At 43.8% G+C, this 16,756-nt stretch overlaps 1 protein-coding gene across 1 annotated transcript in view; it reads right to left on the bottom strand.

Moving 5' to 3' along the window:
- Positions 1-6,857: 6,857 nt before the first annotated feature.
- The window catches only part of Vps45 (vacuolar protein sorting 45 homolog), a 73,292-nt gene continuing 63,393 nt past the window's right edge, over positions 6,858-16,756 (bottom strand). The window contains exon 15 of the mRNA XM_045138701.1: positions 6,858-7,448. Within this exon, the coding sequence (XP_044994636.1) occupies positions 7,361-7,448 (88 nt within the window). The 3' untranslated portion in view covers positions 6,858-7,360. The remainder of the gene's footprint in view (positions 7,449-16,756) is intronic.

Raw genomic sequence — 16,756 nt, 5'->3', positions numbered from 1 at the left:
AGGCCTCGGCTTCCTGGGTACATGTCCTGCCACCTGGCCCTGCACACATTTTCATCCTGTCCGCACACTGGAGTCCAGGGCAGAGACGTGCTTCACGCCCGGAGGATGCCCTGGCTGGGGAACCTTTGCAGAGCCCCCCACGCCGGCTCAGCAGTCTGGTGCTTCAATATCTGCGTGTCTGGAAGCGGGAGCCGGGGAAACCCACGCCTCTGTGTTGGTTTTATCGCCATTCTGTGGCCTTTGGTCAAGTCATCCAGTCTCTGTTCCTCGGCCGATTAAATGGCGAGGGATGAATAACTGTTCCTACAATAAGGAACGTTAGGGGACCGTACAAGGTAACCCATGAAAGTCCTTTGAAAACTACTGCTCTCGGGCTGAACAGATGGCTTAGCGGTTAAGGCAGCTCAGCTGCTGAAGCCCAAGGACCGAGGTTTGATTCCCCGCTTCCCACGGAAGCCACATACACCAGGTGTCTCACGCTTGTGGACTTCCGCTCACGGTGGCTAGAGGTCCTGGCATACTCATTGTCGCTCTGCCTCTTTTGCTCTATTTCTCAAATGAATAAATAAAAATATAAGGGGCTGGAGAGATGGCTTAACGGTTAAGGCATTTGCCTGCAAAGCCGAAGGATCCACGTTAGCCAGGTGCACAAGAGGGCGCACGCATCTGTAGTGGCTGGAGGCCCTGGTGCACCCATTCTCTCTCTCTCTCTGTTTCTCTCAATATATATATATATATATGAAAACTCCTGCTTTCTAGGACTATATGCTAATAAACCCATCGCCTGACAATTGGGAGACACTCAATAACCACAAAGAGAATTAAAAATCCTCGCCACAGCAGGGAAAAAAGAAACCACCACCACCTTTTTTTTTTTTTTTTTCTGGAGATGTCGCAAAATAAAACGTTGGTCGAAGTCGATGGTTTCAGCAGTGGAAGTTGTTTTAGCTTTTCTTCTGTGATCTTTTTCAGACCTAGTTTTTCCTAGTAGCTCCACTCTTCTCTGTGATGGATATAGAGGTTGAGCCTTACAGAACACTCGTCCGGCAATAAAAATGTCTTTACGATCATTTTGTGAGGCATAGAGAGTATTAACATTTTCACGAGGGAAGTGAGCAATCCAGGTGGGGTGAATCAAGTAACTTGCTCAAATTTACGTATTATTGGCTCAATGAGTTACAATTTAGATTTTCTGACTTCAGTTTACCATTTTACTTCACCTTCCCCCCCCCCCACGCTTCCCAAATCATCCCCTTCCCTTCCCACTATCTCTATTTGGTACCCTACTGTTTAAAAAATTTTAAATTTTTAAAATTTTATTTTTAAACATTTTATTTATTTATGAGAGAGAATTTATTTTATTAATTTATTATTATATATTGTAATTTATTTAATTATGAGAGAGAGAGAATGGGCATGCCAGGGCCTCTAGCCGTTGCAAATGAACTCCAGATGCATGTGCCACCTTGTGCAACCTGGGCTTACGTGGGTCCTGGGGAATCGAACTTTGGTCCTTTGGCTTTGCAAGCAAGTGCCTTAACCACTAAGCCATCTTTCCAGTACTAAAATTATTATTTATTTTTAAAATATTTATTTATTTGCAAGCAGACAGAGATTAAAAGAAAGCAATTGAGGGCTGGAGAGATGGCTTAGTGGTTAAACACTTGCCTGTGAAGCCTAGGGACCCTGGTTTGAGGCTTGATTCCCCAGGACCCACGTTAGCCAGATGCACAAGGGGCGCATACATCTGGAGTTCGTTTGCAGTAGCTGGAGGCTCTGGTGTGCCCATTCTCTCTCTGCCTCTTTCTCTCTCTATCACTCTCAAATAAATAAAAATAAACAACAACAACAACAATAAAAGAAAGCAATTGAGAGAATGGGTGTGCCAGGGCCTCTAGCTGCTGCAAACTCCAAGATGCATGCACCACTTTGTGCATCTGGCTTTATGTGGGTGCTGGGGAATCGAACTCTGGTCTTTAGGTTTTGCAGGCAAGTGCCTTAACTGCTAAGCCATCTCTCCAGCCCAAAACTTTTAAATATTTTTTATTTATCTTAAGAGAGAGAGAGAGAGAGAATGGGCACACCAGGGTCTCTAGCCACTGTAAACCAACTTGAGACACATGTGCCACCTTGTGCATGTGGCTTAAGTGGGTCGTGGGGAATCAAACCTGGGTCCTTAGGCATCACAGGCAAGTGCCTTAACTGCTAAGCCATCTCTCTAGCCCATAAACTGTTTTTATTTATGTATTGTATTTGAGAGAGAAAAGCAGAAACAGACAAAGAATGAGCATGGGCACACCAGGGCCTCCTGCCAGTGCAAACAACCTTCTAGACACATGCTACTCTGTGCCTCTGGGTTTACAGGGGTACTAGGGAATTGAACCTGCACTGTCAAGCTTTGCAAGCAAGCACCTTTAACCACTGAGCCATTTCTCCAGCCCCAGAATCGATTTAGCCTGTACTTTTTTTTTTCTTTGTAGCGCATCTGATTATCAAATCCAGGGCTTCCTGCATGCTAAGCAAGTACACCAACACTGAGCTAAACCACCAACTCCTAGTTATACGTTAAGTCAGGAAGAGGCAGGAGGATCAGGAGCTTACTGCCAGCCTCAGCTACTCAGTAAGTTTGAAGCTAGCTTGGGCCTCTCTCAAAAGAAAAAAAAAAAAAAGAGAGAGAGGAGGAATCAGAGAGATGGTTTAATGGTTAAGTCCCAGGTTCAATTCCCCAGGACCCATGTAAACTAGATGCACAAGGTGGCACATGCATCTGGAGTTCTTTTGCAGAGGCTGAGGGCCCTGGTGCGCCCATTCACTCTCTCTCAAATAAATAAATAAAATAAAAAGCAATAACAAAACCAGTCATGGTGGCACACGCCTTTGGGAAAAAAAAAAAAAAAAGCTGGGCGTGGTGGTACATGCCTTTAAGCCTTTAATCCCAGAACTTGGGAGGCAGAGGTAGAAGGATTGCCAAGAGTTTAAGGCCACTCTGAGACTACATAGTGAATTCCAGGTCAGCCTGGGATAGAGCAAAACCCTACCTTGAAAACAAAACAAAAGCAAAATGAAATAAAACAAACCAAAAAAAAAAAAAAATCCTAAAAACAAAACAAAACCAAACAAAATCCCCCAAAAGATAAAGACTATAATGCAAGGTATTCTTACCTGCCTAGCTAGTAAGTCCTCCAAAGATTATACAAGCTAATTTCCTCACCAATGTTCTCACACTGATAGACTTTGCTTCCTCATATATGAAGATACCCTGCATTTTCCCATTCTTTAAAAGGTTTTGGGGCTGGAGAGATGGCTTAGTGGTTAAGGCACTTGCCTATGAAGCCTAAGGACCCAGGTCTGATTTCCTCAGGACCCATGTAAGCCTGATGTACAAGGTGGCATATGCATCTGGAGTTTGTTTGCAGTGGCTAGAGACCCTGGCGTGCCTATCCTCTCTCTCTGTCTCTCTCTCTCCCTGTCTCAAATAAAAATAAATTTTAGAAAATGAAAAAATAGTTGCCAACAAACACTTATGTCCCTCTGGTACGCAAGGCACTGGGCTCCCAGTACACAGCCCCAGACAGGAGTTAAAGCTTTGTGAAACATCAGGCAGAGGGACCCGAAAAAAAAAAAAAATGAACCATCCAAAGTCATTTTCAGAATTTTGAGCAGATGCATGTGGGCTGCAGAACCTTCTTTGCGTGTATGTGTGTGTGTGTGTTCCTTCAGATGTTACATAAATCTCTGCTGGCCACCGTCCTGCCTCCTCCGTCCCTCCCACTAACCCACACTGTTTCGTTGCTTCACCCTCTCCTGCCCCTGCCCCTGCTGCCCCCACCTCTGGGCCCTTGGTCTTGGCACTCAGCCCTTCCCCATGCCAACTCCTTCCTTGGTTTGAGGTTGAAGCGGATTTCTCTCTGGCCAGGTGAACCTCTAGGCACCTGAGTTTGGATCTGTGTGGGGCTGTAAGTGCTGAAGTGAGAAACCAGGGCCAGCACCTGTGGTTTCCTTCACGAGGTTTCACGGCACCACGTCCTCAGTAAGTTACCACATCCAAAACACAAAAATAACTCCCGAGCCAAAATTTTTTTTAAACTTTTAAACTTTTTATTTTTTTCAGCTCTCAAGTCTTTTTATTTTATTTTTATTTTATTTATTTTTATTGAGAGTGACAGAGAGAGAGAGAGAGAGAGAGAGAGAGAAAGAGAGAGAGAGAGAGAGAGAGAGAGAGAGAGAGAGAATGGATGCGCCAGCCACTGCAAACGAACTCCAGACGCGTGCGCCCCCTTGTGCATCTGGCTAACGTGGGTCCTGGGGAATCGAGCCTCGAACTGGGGTCCTTAGGCTTCACAGGTAAGCGCTTAACAGCTAAGCCATCTCTCCAGCCCTTAAACTTTTTTTAATTAAAAAAATTTTTTTAGAGAGAGAGAATTGACATGCCAGGGCCTCAGCCACTGTAATTGAATGCCAGACACTTGCGCCACCTAGTGGGCATGTGTGACCTTTTGTTCGCCTCACCTTTGTGTGTCTGGCATATGTGAGATCTGGAGAGTTGAACATGGGCCCTCGGGCTTTGCAGGCAAGCGCCTTAATCGCTAAGCCATCTCTCCAGCTCTTGAGCGAATTTCTTTGTGGAGATAAGGATTTGTGGTGGGGCCACCTCCCCAAAATGTCCATTGCCCATAGCTTTTATTCAACTGGATTTAAAAAAAAATATATTTTACTTTTATTTATTTGACAGAGAAAGAGAGGGAGAGAAAGACACACAGAGAGAATGGGTGCGCCAGGGCCTCCAGCCACTGTGAACGAACTCCAGATGTGTGTGCCCCTTGTGCATCTGGCGTACTTGGGTCCTGGGTAATTGATCCTGGGTCCTTTATCTTTGCAGGCAAATGCCTTAACTGCTAAGCCATTTCTCCAGCCTCTCCCTCCCTTTTTCTTTTTCTTTTCTTTTCCTTTTTTTTTTTTTTTTTTTGAGGTAGGGTTTCACTCTAGTCCAGGCTGACCTGGAATTCACTAGTATTGGGGTGGCCTTGAACTCATGGTGATCCTCCTACCTCTCCCTCCTGAGTGCTGGGAGAGGCATGCACCATCATGCCTAACTTTTTAAAAAATATATTATTTATTTATTTATTTGCAAGCAGAAATAGAAGAGAGAAGAGAAAGAAAGAGAGAGTGAGACAATGGGCATGCCAGGGCCTCTAGCCACTGCAAATGAACTCCAGATGCACATGCCACTTTGTGCATCTGGCTTATGTAGGTACTGGGGAATTGAACCTGAGTCCTTTAGGCTTTGCAGGCAAGTGCCTTAACCACTAAGCCATCTCTCCAGCCTTAATTTTTTTTTTGAGGTAGGTTCTTGCTTTAGCCCAGGCTGACCTAGAATAGTCTCAGGCTGCCTTTGAACTCACAGCGATCCTCCTACCTCTGCCTCTGTGCTGGGATTAAAGGTATGTACCACCATGACTGGCTTTTGTTATTTATTTGTGTATGGGGGGGGGGTGCTGAGGTCAGAGAAGTTGTCTGTGCGAAAGGGTTTCCTGCCTTTGCAAATGAGCTTCAGTTTCTCCTGGCTCTGCCTCCCCTTGTCATGGGGGGCTGCTCACAGATCTACGTGTCCAGTTCACGTGAATGCTGGGGAATAGAACCTGGGATGGCAGGCTTTGAAAGCAAGTACCTTTAACCATTGAGCCATCTCCCCAGCCCTCAAGTCTCAAGTGAGATTATTTCTGGGAAATAACTCCATTTAAGGGGAGAAGTCGGAAGCTATCAGAGGTTAAAAACTTGTGTCTGCTGCTAGAAAGTTTACTGGACAAAAACTCAATAGCCTTGACTTTTATAGATGGGATAGAGGTTTTTTTTAAACAAACAATTATTTATTACAATATTTGAGAGAGAGAGAGGGAGAGAAAGAGAGAGAATGAACACACCAGGGCCTCTGGTCACTGCAAATGAACTCCAGGTGCATGTACCACCTTGTACATCTGGCTTTATATGATTACTGGGGATTGAACTTGGGTTCTTTAGGCTTAGCAGGCAAGTACCTTAACTACTGAGCCATTCCTCTAGCCTAGCATAGAGGTTTTGACCAGGACATTTTACTCTATGGGGAAAGGGCTATTAAAAACCAATGACCTCTGTTAAAATGATGTTTTTATAAGGAAAAAAAATGAAGGGCCAGGGGGCTGGAGAGATGGCTTAGCAGTTAAGTGCTTGCTTGTGAAGCCTAAGGACCCCGGTTTGAGGCTCGATTCCCCAGTACCCATGTAAGCCAGATGCCCAAGGGGGCGCATGCATCTGGAGTTTGTTTGCAGTGGCTGGAGGCCTTGGCATGTCCATTCTCTCTCTCTCTCTCTCTCTCTGTCGCTCTCAAATAAATAAAAAAATGAAGGGCCAGTAATAGAATCAGCTCTGTAAATATTATTTACTATCTCATTGTATTTAATCCTTAACAATTCAGTGAGGAAGGTACTAATTATTGTTTTCATTTTATAGATGAGGAAGCTGAGCCACCAAGAGTCTATATAATATTCCAGTGCCACATAACTGACAGAAATTTGAGTGTAGGCTGATACTAGAGAAAACTTATTAATGTATAAGAGAAGCTAAGAAGAAAACACAGGCCCACGCCCACCAAGAACCAGGCAGTGGCATGTGTTGCTGTCACAGGATTGTTTGACATGGTAAGACTCTCATATTTACCGCTTCCAAGAGAGGCAAGGGGGAGACCAGTATTGACTTGCCTTGGCATACTCAAGCGTGTCTGGTAGAGGCCATGCGTTCATTAGGCTTGGCAGAAAGCCTTTTCATGCCTCAAGTTATGAACCCCCATAAGTGAACCCCAAAGAAATCAAATCACTCGTATCTCCACAAAATGAATTTTTATTTTAGTCATACATGGTTTCTCAGTGCCACAGAAAATTGCAATGCAGAGGCAATTTTTGGATGGTTCCATAAAGAAACATGGTGAGTTCTCACAAAAGAATGTGCAGGAATGTGGTTAATGGAAAGAAAGAGTCCGGGGAAGAGAGGGAATTGAGGACAGTGGCTTGTGTACCACGTGGTTCCTTTGAATCCCCCTCAGCTCTGATGCCCTCTTCCAAGAAAGAACCCAGCAACCCTCCCGGTGCCACTGCCGCCTGCACCCAGGGGACAAGCTACAAAGAGCGGGTTTATTTCTTAAGGCCATCACACGAGAAGGCCTTAGACGGGCTCAGACTTACTCTCAGCTTATCACTAGGAGTGTTATGGCGGGCAGTTCAGGGGTTGGGGGTTACCTGCTATGAGGTACAGCAAACACAAGAGTAACCCCGAGGCCTCTGGGCAGCAGGGGAGACCTGCAGCAGGGCAAGGAGCTTCTCCCTGCCCTTCACCGTCTGCTCACTGGTCTCGATGCGGCCTGAGAGCTCTCCCTGCTTCGGCTGTGCAGTCCGGAACCCAGGACTTCCTCTAGGAAACTGACAAGGAGATTTGAGGTTACTTAGTGGGAAAACAAAAGCATCACCAAAAATGGGGCTGGAGAGATGGCTTAGCAGTTGAGGCACATGCCTGTGAAGCCTAAGGACCCAGGTTCGATTCTCCAGTTCCCACGTGAGCCAGATGCACATGGTGGCGCATGCATCTGGAGATCATTTGCAGTGGCTGGAGGCCCTGGTGTGCCCCTTCTCTCTCTCTCTAATAAATAAATAAAAATAAATAAAATCTTAAAAAAATAAATAAAAGTATCTTGCTTATGACACTGAAGTACACGTAAGGATATTGTGGATGGTTTTCAAGAAGTTCTGGTTTGAAGCCGGGCGTGGTGGCGCACGCCTTTAATCCCAGCACTTGGGAGGCAGAGGTAGGAGGATCACGGAGAGTTCGAGGCCACCCTGAGACTACATAGTTAATTCCAGGTCAGCCTGTACCAGAGTGAGACCCTACCTCGAAAAACCAAAAAAAAAAAAAGAAGTTCTGGTTTGATATTTAGGTGTTGTATAGAAGAATGTTGAATAAAACACCACATTCTATAGGCGTGGTGGCGTGTGCCTTTAATCCTAGCCCTTGGGAAGCAGAGGTAGGAGGATCACTGTGAGTTCAAGACCACCCTGAGACTACATAGTGAATTCCAGGTCAACCCAGGCTAGAATGAGACCCTGCCTTAAAAGACCAAAACAAAACAACAACCAAACACCATACTAGAAAAAGAATCCTCACATATACTCTTCTCTGAGGTTCTCACTGTTTTTTTGGTGGCGGTGGGGGGGTTCAAGGTAGGGTCTTACTTTAGCCCAGGCTAACCTAGAATCCACTCTGAAGTCTCAAGTTGGCCTTAAACTCATGGTGACCCTTCTACCTCACCCTCCTGAGTGCTAGGATTAAAGGTGTGTGCCACCATTAGATTAACTTAAAATATTTTATTTATATGCAAGCAGAGAGAGACAGAGAGAATGGGTGTGCCAGGCCCTCTAACCTCTGCAAACAAACTTCAGACACATGCACCACCTTGTGCATCTGGTTTAGGTCCTAGAGAACTGAACCTGGGTCCTTTGGCTTTGCCGTCAAGTGCCTTAACCACTAAGCCATCTCTCCAGCCCTTGTTTGTTTGTTTGTTTTAATTTTAATTTATTTATTAGTGACAAAGAGAGGGAGAGAAAGAGAGAGAAAGAATGGGCATGCCGGGGCCTCTAGCCACTGCAAATGAACTCCAGGTGCATGTGCCACAATGTGCGTCTGGCTTATGTGAGACCTGGAGAACTGAACTTGGGTACTTAGGCTTCACAGGCAGGCACCTTAACTGCTAAGCTATCTCTCCAGCCCTTCTTTCTTCTTCTTCTTCTTCTTTTATTTATTTATTTATTTATTTATTTATTTGAGAGCGACAGACACAGAGAGAAAGACAGATAGAGGGAGAGAGAGAATGGGCGCGCCAGGGCTTCCAGCCTCTGTAAACGAACTCCAGACGCGTGCGCCCCCTTGTGCATCTGGCTAACGTGGGACCTGGGGAACCCAGCCTCGAACGGGGGTCCTTAGGCTTCACAGGCAAGTGCTTAACCGCTAAGCCATCTCTCCAGCTCCTTCTTCTTTTTTTTTTAATGAAGGCAAGTTCACTGTAGAGAAGTGACAGTGGAGTGTTTAGCACTCAGTGACACATCTCTATCACACCTGGAGGCGCAGGGCCCGTGCAAGAGGTGGGGGAAGAATGTAAGAGCCAAAGGAAGGGCGAGTCAGCGGTTTCGCTGCAGCATGCAATATGGCTTCCCTCTTGTCTGGTTTCGTGTGCCACAGTGCCACTTAGGTGCCACCCATGTGCAAGCACTCGCTGCGCCCTGGACGGCATGCTCTTGCTCGTACTGTGTCCTTGTGGGATGCCAGGCTGCCCCTTTTCTCTTTGGGGAAATCTTTGTCATTTCAGGCTAAGGGTTAAAAGTTGCTTCTTCTGCAAAGCCTTTCCAGACCCCTCAGTGTTGATCTGACCTGCCCAGTCACCATTCCTTGGTTAGGTTTGTCCCAAGGTACTTTATTTTCTTCGATGCAGTTGTGAATGGGAGTGAGTCTCTGCTTTCATCCTCTGTGTGTTTGTTGTTAGCATATAGGAAGGCTACTGATTTCTGTGTGCTTATTTTGTATCCTGCTACATGGCTGTAGGTGTTTATCAGCTCTAACAGTTTGCTGGTAGAGTCTTTAGGGTCCTTTATATATAGAATCATGTCATCTGCAAATAATAACAACTTGATCTCTTCCTTTCCAATTTGTACCCCTTTTATGTGCGTCTCTTGCCTTGAACTCATGGCAATCCTCCTACCTCTGCCTCCCAAGTGCTGGGATTAAAGGTGTGCGCCACCATACCTGGCTATATATATTAATATTTATATCATTATAATACACATATATTGATATTTTCCCAAATAGATTGAGCTCCTTAGGATGGAATGTTTTATTTTGCTTACTCGGGACATAGTGAAGGCAACCAGTGCACATACACTGAGTAAATGAGTGACATAAAACAACTCTTCATGGCTGGAGAGATGGCTTAGTGGTTAAGGCGCTCGCCTACAAAGCCAAAGGACCCAGGTTAAATTCCCCAAGACCCACGTAAAGCCAGATGCACAAGGAAGTACATGTGTCTGGAGTTTGTTTGCAGTGGCTAGAGGCCCTGGTGCGCCCATTCTCACTCTCTCTCTCTAAGGAAAATAAACAAAAAAAAAAAAAAAAAAGACAGTTCTTTGTTGGTGAGCGAACCTTCTCCACATCAGGGGTTATTTTAATCATATTTATGAGTTTGCTCACAGGACACAGATCTGGCCTGGGTGAGTGATGAGGAACCTATGACTGTCACTGTTTCACTGGATGATTCCGGGCTGGGAGGATTCAACTCTGAAACTCCTTTGGAAAACAAACTGTAGGGAAAGGAGTAGAAAGAAACTAAGCTCAGGTTGGAGAGTTGGTTTGGCGGTTAAGGCATTTGCCTGCGAAGCCTAAGGATCCAGGTTCGATTCTCCAGGTCCCACATAAGCCAGATGCACAAGGTGGCACATATGCCTGGAGTTCGTTTGCAGTGGCTACAGGCCCTGGCATGCCCATTCTCACTCTCTCTCCAATAAATAAATAAGTAAAAATAAATCTTAAAAAACATAAAACAAAAATAGAAAAATAAACTGAGCTCATTTATGATCTTCTAGAATACAGGTGCCTCTGTGTGGCCTATTGACCCTTGAACTGGAAATACCTGGAGGTCACTGAACAGGGTCAGTAAACGAGAGAGCCCCGTCCTTCAGAAAGGTAACCAGTGACTTCCAGTGAGGATGAGACAGATGTGGAATATATCAGGTGAGCTTTACTTCATTTTCAACTCTGCTACAAAGGAAAAAAAAATAACTTTGCTAAAATTACTTAAAGAACCTCCTCTGTATATCAATAAGACCCCATATTCCTGACTACAAAGAAAAAAACACTACATTTGCCAAGGCTAATTTTGTTTCCTAGGGCTATTGTGACTTTTAAAATATCTATTTAGGAACTTTGATGAGTCATTGCATGGAATGCCTAAAAAAATTATGGGCAATGAACATATTGGTAGCTGTACGCTAAATTTAGACTGTTTTAAAACAAACAAAAAGAAGTCTTTTTCTTTTCTCTTTGTTTTAGATCAATTTTACTTACAAAACTCAAAAATATCTCTTGTAGAACTATACTCCAATTCAATTCAGTTAAATTCAGCTTAACAAGTGTTTACCTAACATGTGCAGTGATCCAGGCACGGAACTGTACAAATGGACACCTGTTCTTTTTCCTACCTTGAGGGGCTCTTAGAAACATAGACATGACTATAGCAATAGGAGATGGTTCTGGGGACCAACAGAGGGGTGACTCTGTTGCTCATCTTTGTGCTATCGTCCAGGGTGCTTCCCAGCTCTGCAGATAGAAGGTGGGTGGAAAAAAACCAGAATCCCCTCATCTGGTTTTAAAAATGCCAACCTCAAAAACCCCTGAGTCACATATTAAGATGCAAGTGTTTACACTTTATAATCACTGGTCAGAGACTAGAGAACAACACTTACAGTGTTAAATTTAAAAATTATATATTATTTTTATTTATTTATTTATTTGGCAAAAAGACAGAAAGAGCATGCTAGGTCCTCTGGTCACTGCAAATGAACTCCAGATGCACGTGCTACCTTGTGCATCTCGTTTATGTGGGTCCTGGGGATTCGAAGCCAGGTCCTTTGGCTTTGGAGGCAAGTGCCTTAACCTCTGAGCTATCTCTCCAGTTTCCAAGTTCAGTTGATGAGAATCTTTATTTATTTGCAAGGCAGAGAAAAGAGCGAGAGTATGGGTGCACCAGGACCTCCTGCCATTGCACAGGAACTCCAGACGTATGTGCATCTGCCTTTATGTGGGCACTGGGGAATTGAACCTGGGCCAGTAGGCTTTGAAAGCAAGTGCCTTTAACCACTGAGCAATTAACCCAGTCCAGTTTGTGAGAATCTTGAGAGATTTTGCACTTATGCTCATTGGGGAATGTGTACTGTTGGGTGTGTGTTTTGATCTGGTGTGGGAACCAGAGTAATACTGGCTTCATGGTATGAATTTAGAAGTGTCCCTTTCCTTTCCATTTTGTGCAACAACTTGAGAAGAATCAGTATCAGGTTGTCTTTAAAAGTTTGATAGATGGGCTGGGGAGAAGGCTCAATGGTTAAAGGTGCTTTGCAAAGCTTACTAGCCTGGGTCCAGTTCTGTAGCATGCACGTAAATCCAGACAGAGCCGGGTGTGGTGGTGCGCCGTCTTTAATCTCAGCACTCACGCTTGGGAGGCAGAGGTAGGAGGATCACCGCGAGTTCGAGGCCACCCTTCGACTACATAGTGAATTCCAGGTCAACCTGGACTAGAGTGAAACCCTACTTCAAAAAACCAAAAAAAATAAATTAAAAATAAATAAATAAAATAAGATTAAAAAAAAATCCAGACAGACACACTGTGGCACATACATCTGAAGTTTCTTTGCAGCAGCAAGAGGCCTTGATACACACACACACACACACACACACACACAGTCTCTCTCTCTCAATATGTAAATAAATAAATAAAACAGACATTTGATAGAGTCCTACAGTGAAGCCATCTGGCCCCTAGGCTTTTCCTTGCAGGAGACTTGGTTCCAGCTTCAAGCTCATTGTTGGTCATGGGTCTGTTTAAGGTATTGATATCATCTACATTTAAGTGTTACATGGTTAGACACTTGTCCATTTCTTCTAGGTTTTCTACCATTTTGGAATATAAGTTTTCAAAGTTTTTTTTTTTTTTGAGGTAGGGTCTCACTCCTGTCCAGGCTGACCTGGCATTAACTATGTAGTCTCAGGGTGGTCTTGAACTCACAGTGATCCTTCTCCCTCTGCCTCCCGAGTGCTGGGACTAAAGGCATATGCCACCCACACCTGGCTTCAAAGTAATTTCTAATGATGGTTTGGGTTTCACTGGGGTTTGTTGTTAATAACTCCTTTTTGGTCTCTGTTTTTGTTAATTTGGGACTACTCTCTTCTCTTGTTATTTGGCTAAGGGTTTATCAATCTTATTTACCTTATCAAATAACCAACTCTTCATTTAATTAGTTCTATGTATTGTTCTTTTTGTATTTATGACATTAATTTCTGCCTTGATCTTTATTATTTTCATCGTCTGCTGTGTTTGGTATTGACTTCTTGTTTTTCTGAAGTCTTGGGATGGATCATTTGGTTATATGAGATCTACTTTTTTTTTTTTCCTTTGGTTTTTCAAGGCAGGGTCTTGCTCTAGCCCAGTCTGACCTAGAAGTCACTTTAGTCTCAGGGTGGCCTCAAACTCACGTGATCCTCCTACCTCTGCCTCCCAAGTGCTGGGATTAAAGGCATGCGCCACCATACCTGGTAATGAGATCTAATTTCTTAATATGGGTGCCTACAGGTAAAAGCTTTCATCTTAGGGCTGCCTTAGGTGTATCCCAGAGGATCAGATAGATTGTATTATCATTTGCATTTGTTTCTAAGAATTTTTAAATTTCCTCCTTGATTTTTTTTCCAATATTCCATTGCTCATTCAAAAGTGTGCTGTGCAGTCTCTAAGAATTTGTGGAGTTTCTGTCTTATCTCTTGTTGATTTCTATTTTTAGTCTACTGTGGCCTGATAGAATTCATGGCATTACCTCAATTTTTTTTTTCTGTTTGTTAAGGTTTACTTTATGGCCTATCATGTAGTTGATTTTGGAAAAGGGTTTATCTGCTGCTGAGAAGAATGTGTATTCTCTCTCTGTTGGGTGGAATACTCTGTCTTTTTATTTTTATTTATTTATTTATTTATTTTTGGTTTAGTTTTTCGAGGTAGGGTCTCACTCTGGTTCAGGCTGACCTGGAATTAACTATGTAGTCTCAGGGTGGCCTTGAACTCACAGTGATCTTCCTACCTCTGCCTCTGGAGTGCTAGGATTAAAGGTGTGTGCCACCATGCCCAGCATTGTCTTTTTATTTTTATTTATTTGACAGAGAGGGAGAGGGGGAGAGAGGGCGAGAGAGAATGGGCACACCAGGGCCTCCAGTCGCTGCAAATGAATTCCAGATGCATGCACCCCCTTGTGCACCTGGTGAATGTGGGTCCTGGAGAATTGAACCTTGCTCCTTGGATTTGCAGGAAAATGCCTTAACCACTAAGCCATCCCTCCAGCCCTGCTCTGTCTTTTCTGATTAGTCTTGAGGTCTACTTTGTCTGATATAAGGACAGCCACTCCTGATTGTTTACAGCTTCCATTTGCTTGGTAGCTTGATTTCCATCCTTTGATACTCAGTTTTTGGATATCTTTGCTGGTTAGGTGTGTTTCTGAGAGACAGCACATAGAGCTGACATTTTTAAAAAATATTTTTGTTTATTTTTTATTTATTTATTTGAGAGTGACAGAGAGAGAGAGAGAGACACACACACAGAGAGAGATTGAGAACGGGCGTGCCAGGGCTTCCAGCTACTGCAAATGAACTCCAGATGCATGTGCCCCCTTGTGCATCTGGCTAACGTGGGTCCTGGGGAACTGAGCCTCGAACCGGGGTCCTTAGGCTTCACAGGCAAGCACTGAACTGCTAAGCCATCTCTCCAGCCCTAGAGCTGGCATTTTTATCGGTCAGTTGAGGCCATTTACATTTAGGGTTATTATAGAAGTATATCATGTATAGAAAGAAATAAATTATATATAAATAAGCTTGGTATTCCTTAATTTTTTTTGTTGGGTGATCTTCTGACTGGCTGGATAATAGGCATTTCTCCTTTGCCCCTGAGAATTTGCTAATTTGTTTCAGGCACATTTGATTCCCATTTCTTCTTTGTCCATCTGTGTCTTTCTTTAAAAAAAAATTAAAATATTTTATGTATTTATACATTTGTGCATTTGTGAGAAAGAGGCAGAGACTTCATGGCTTTGCATTTTTGACATTGTCACTATGGTGTGCAGAGGGTCTTCTCTGGTCAAGTCTACCCAGAGTTCTAGATGCCTCTTGTGTTTGATGCCAGCTTCTTTCTCTAGGTTTGGGAAAATTTATCCTATAATTCCATTAAACAATCAGTTCCTTTTGCATTTATCTGAGCTCTTTCTACCCCTTTTCTCTGTGGCTTGGTCTCTTGACCGAATCCCAGCATTCTTGGAAATACTGGTCATATTCCTAAATTTTCTCCTGGAGGCAGCGTATTGTTGGGGGCGGGCTTATGGGTGTTACAGCCAGTGTCCCCTTACCAGTGTTGGACACACGCTCCTGTACTGTTGTCCATCTGATAATGTCCACCCTCTGCTCATGCCATCGTTTTCCTCTGCCATCATGGAGCTTCCCCTCGAGCCTATAAGCCAAAATAAACCCTTTTTTCCCAAAAGCTGCTCTTGGTCAGGTGATTTCTGCCAGCAATGTGAACTTGACTGCTACATATCCAATAAGTATTTTTTATTATTTTAAAAATATTTTATTTATTAATTTATTTGAAAGAGAGAGAGAGCGGGAGAAAGAGAGAGAGAGGGAGGGAGAGAGAAAGAGAAAGAGAATGGGTGCACCAGGGCCTCTAGCCACTGCAAACAAACTCCAGATGCATGCGCCACCTTATGCATCTGGTTTATGTGGGTTCTAGGGAATTGTACCTGGGTCCTTAGGCTTCACAACTACCTTAACCACTAAGGCAACTACCTTAACCACTAAGCCATCTCTCCAGCTCCCAATAAGTATTTATTGAATGAACTGGGCTGAATAAATTGTGTTTAAGGTGCTTGCCTCTAATAAATAAATACTAAAAAAAGAAAAAAAAACAAGAAATCAGTGGAAAGAAAGGCGTGTGTGCACAATTACTGGTGAAGTCTAAAAGACTACAGTCAGGATGGCAACAACAATCTTTATGGTAGGATGGTTAGTATCTTCTCTTAATTGCATTTATTTTTCCCATAAAAATTATGTATTAAATTTTGATAATTTTTTGTTTGTTTGTTTGTTTGTTTTGTTTTTTGAGGTAGCGTTTCACTCTAGCTCAGGCTGACCTGGAATTCACTATGTAGTCTCAAGAGTGGCCACAGCGATCCTCCTACCTCTGTCTCCTGAGTGCTGGGATTAAAGGCATGTACCACCACATCTAGAGAAAATTTGATTTGGAATCAGAGGACATATTTAGATCTGAGTCTTGGGTTAAAATTCAACTTTAGGGGCTGGAGAGATGGCTTAGCGGTTAAGTGCTTGCCTGTGAAGCCTAAGGACCCTGGTTCGAGGCTCCATTCCCCAGGACCCACGTTAGCCAGATGCACAAGGGGGCGCACACGTCTGGAGTTCGTTTGCAGTGGCTGGAGGCCCTGGCGCGCCCATTCTCTCTCTCTCTCTCTCTCTCTCTCTCTCTCATCTATCTGCCTCTTTTTCTCTGTCTGTCTGTTGCTCTCAAATAAATAAATAAAAATAAAAAAAATTTAAAGTTCAACTTTAGAAGAAAGAGATGATTGTTCATGTCTATGTCATGCTCCCATTTGACATGAGACCTTACAGGTACAGAACAGGGCTTCCTCTCCACCTGCAACGGAGCATCACACATCATCAGCACAAAAGAAGAACTGGTCAGTGGAAGCTCACACTCTCCACACTTCTGCAGTGGTGCCTGGCACTTAGGTCAAAAGAGGAAAGTGAACTCCTAAAGAAAACTCTACAAAGAAGGTGACTCTGATGGGGTCAATCCCCATCTGGAAATATCCAAAGTGAAGAAGAGAGCTCTCTCTGGATTCCCTTCTTTGAAATGCAAATTCTGTCACAG

This window comes from Jaculus jaculus, chromosome 19, assembly GCF_020740685.1.
Source record: "Jaculus jaculus isolate mJacJac1 chromosome 19, mJacJac1.mat.Y.cur, whole genome shotgun sequence".
Taxonomy (NCBI): domain Eukaryota; kingdom Metazoa; phylum Chordata; class Mammalia; order Rodentia; family Dipodidae; genus Jaculus; species Jaculus jaculus.
This window is presented reverse-complemented; position numbering and strand designations above follow the sequence as displayed.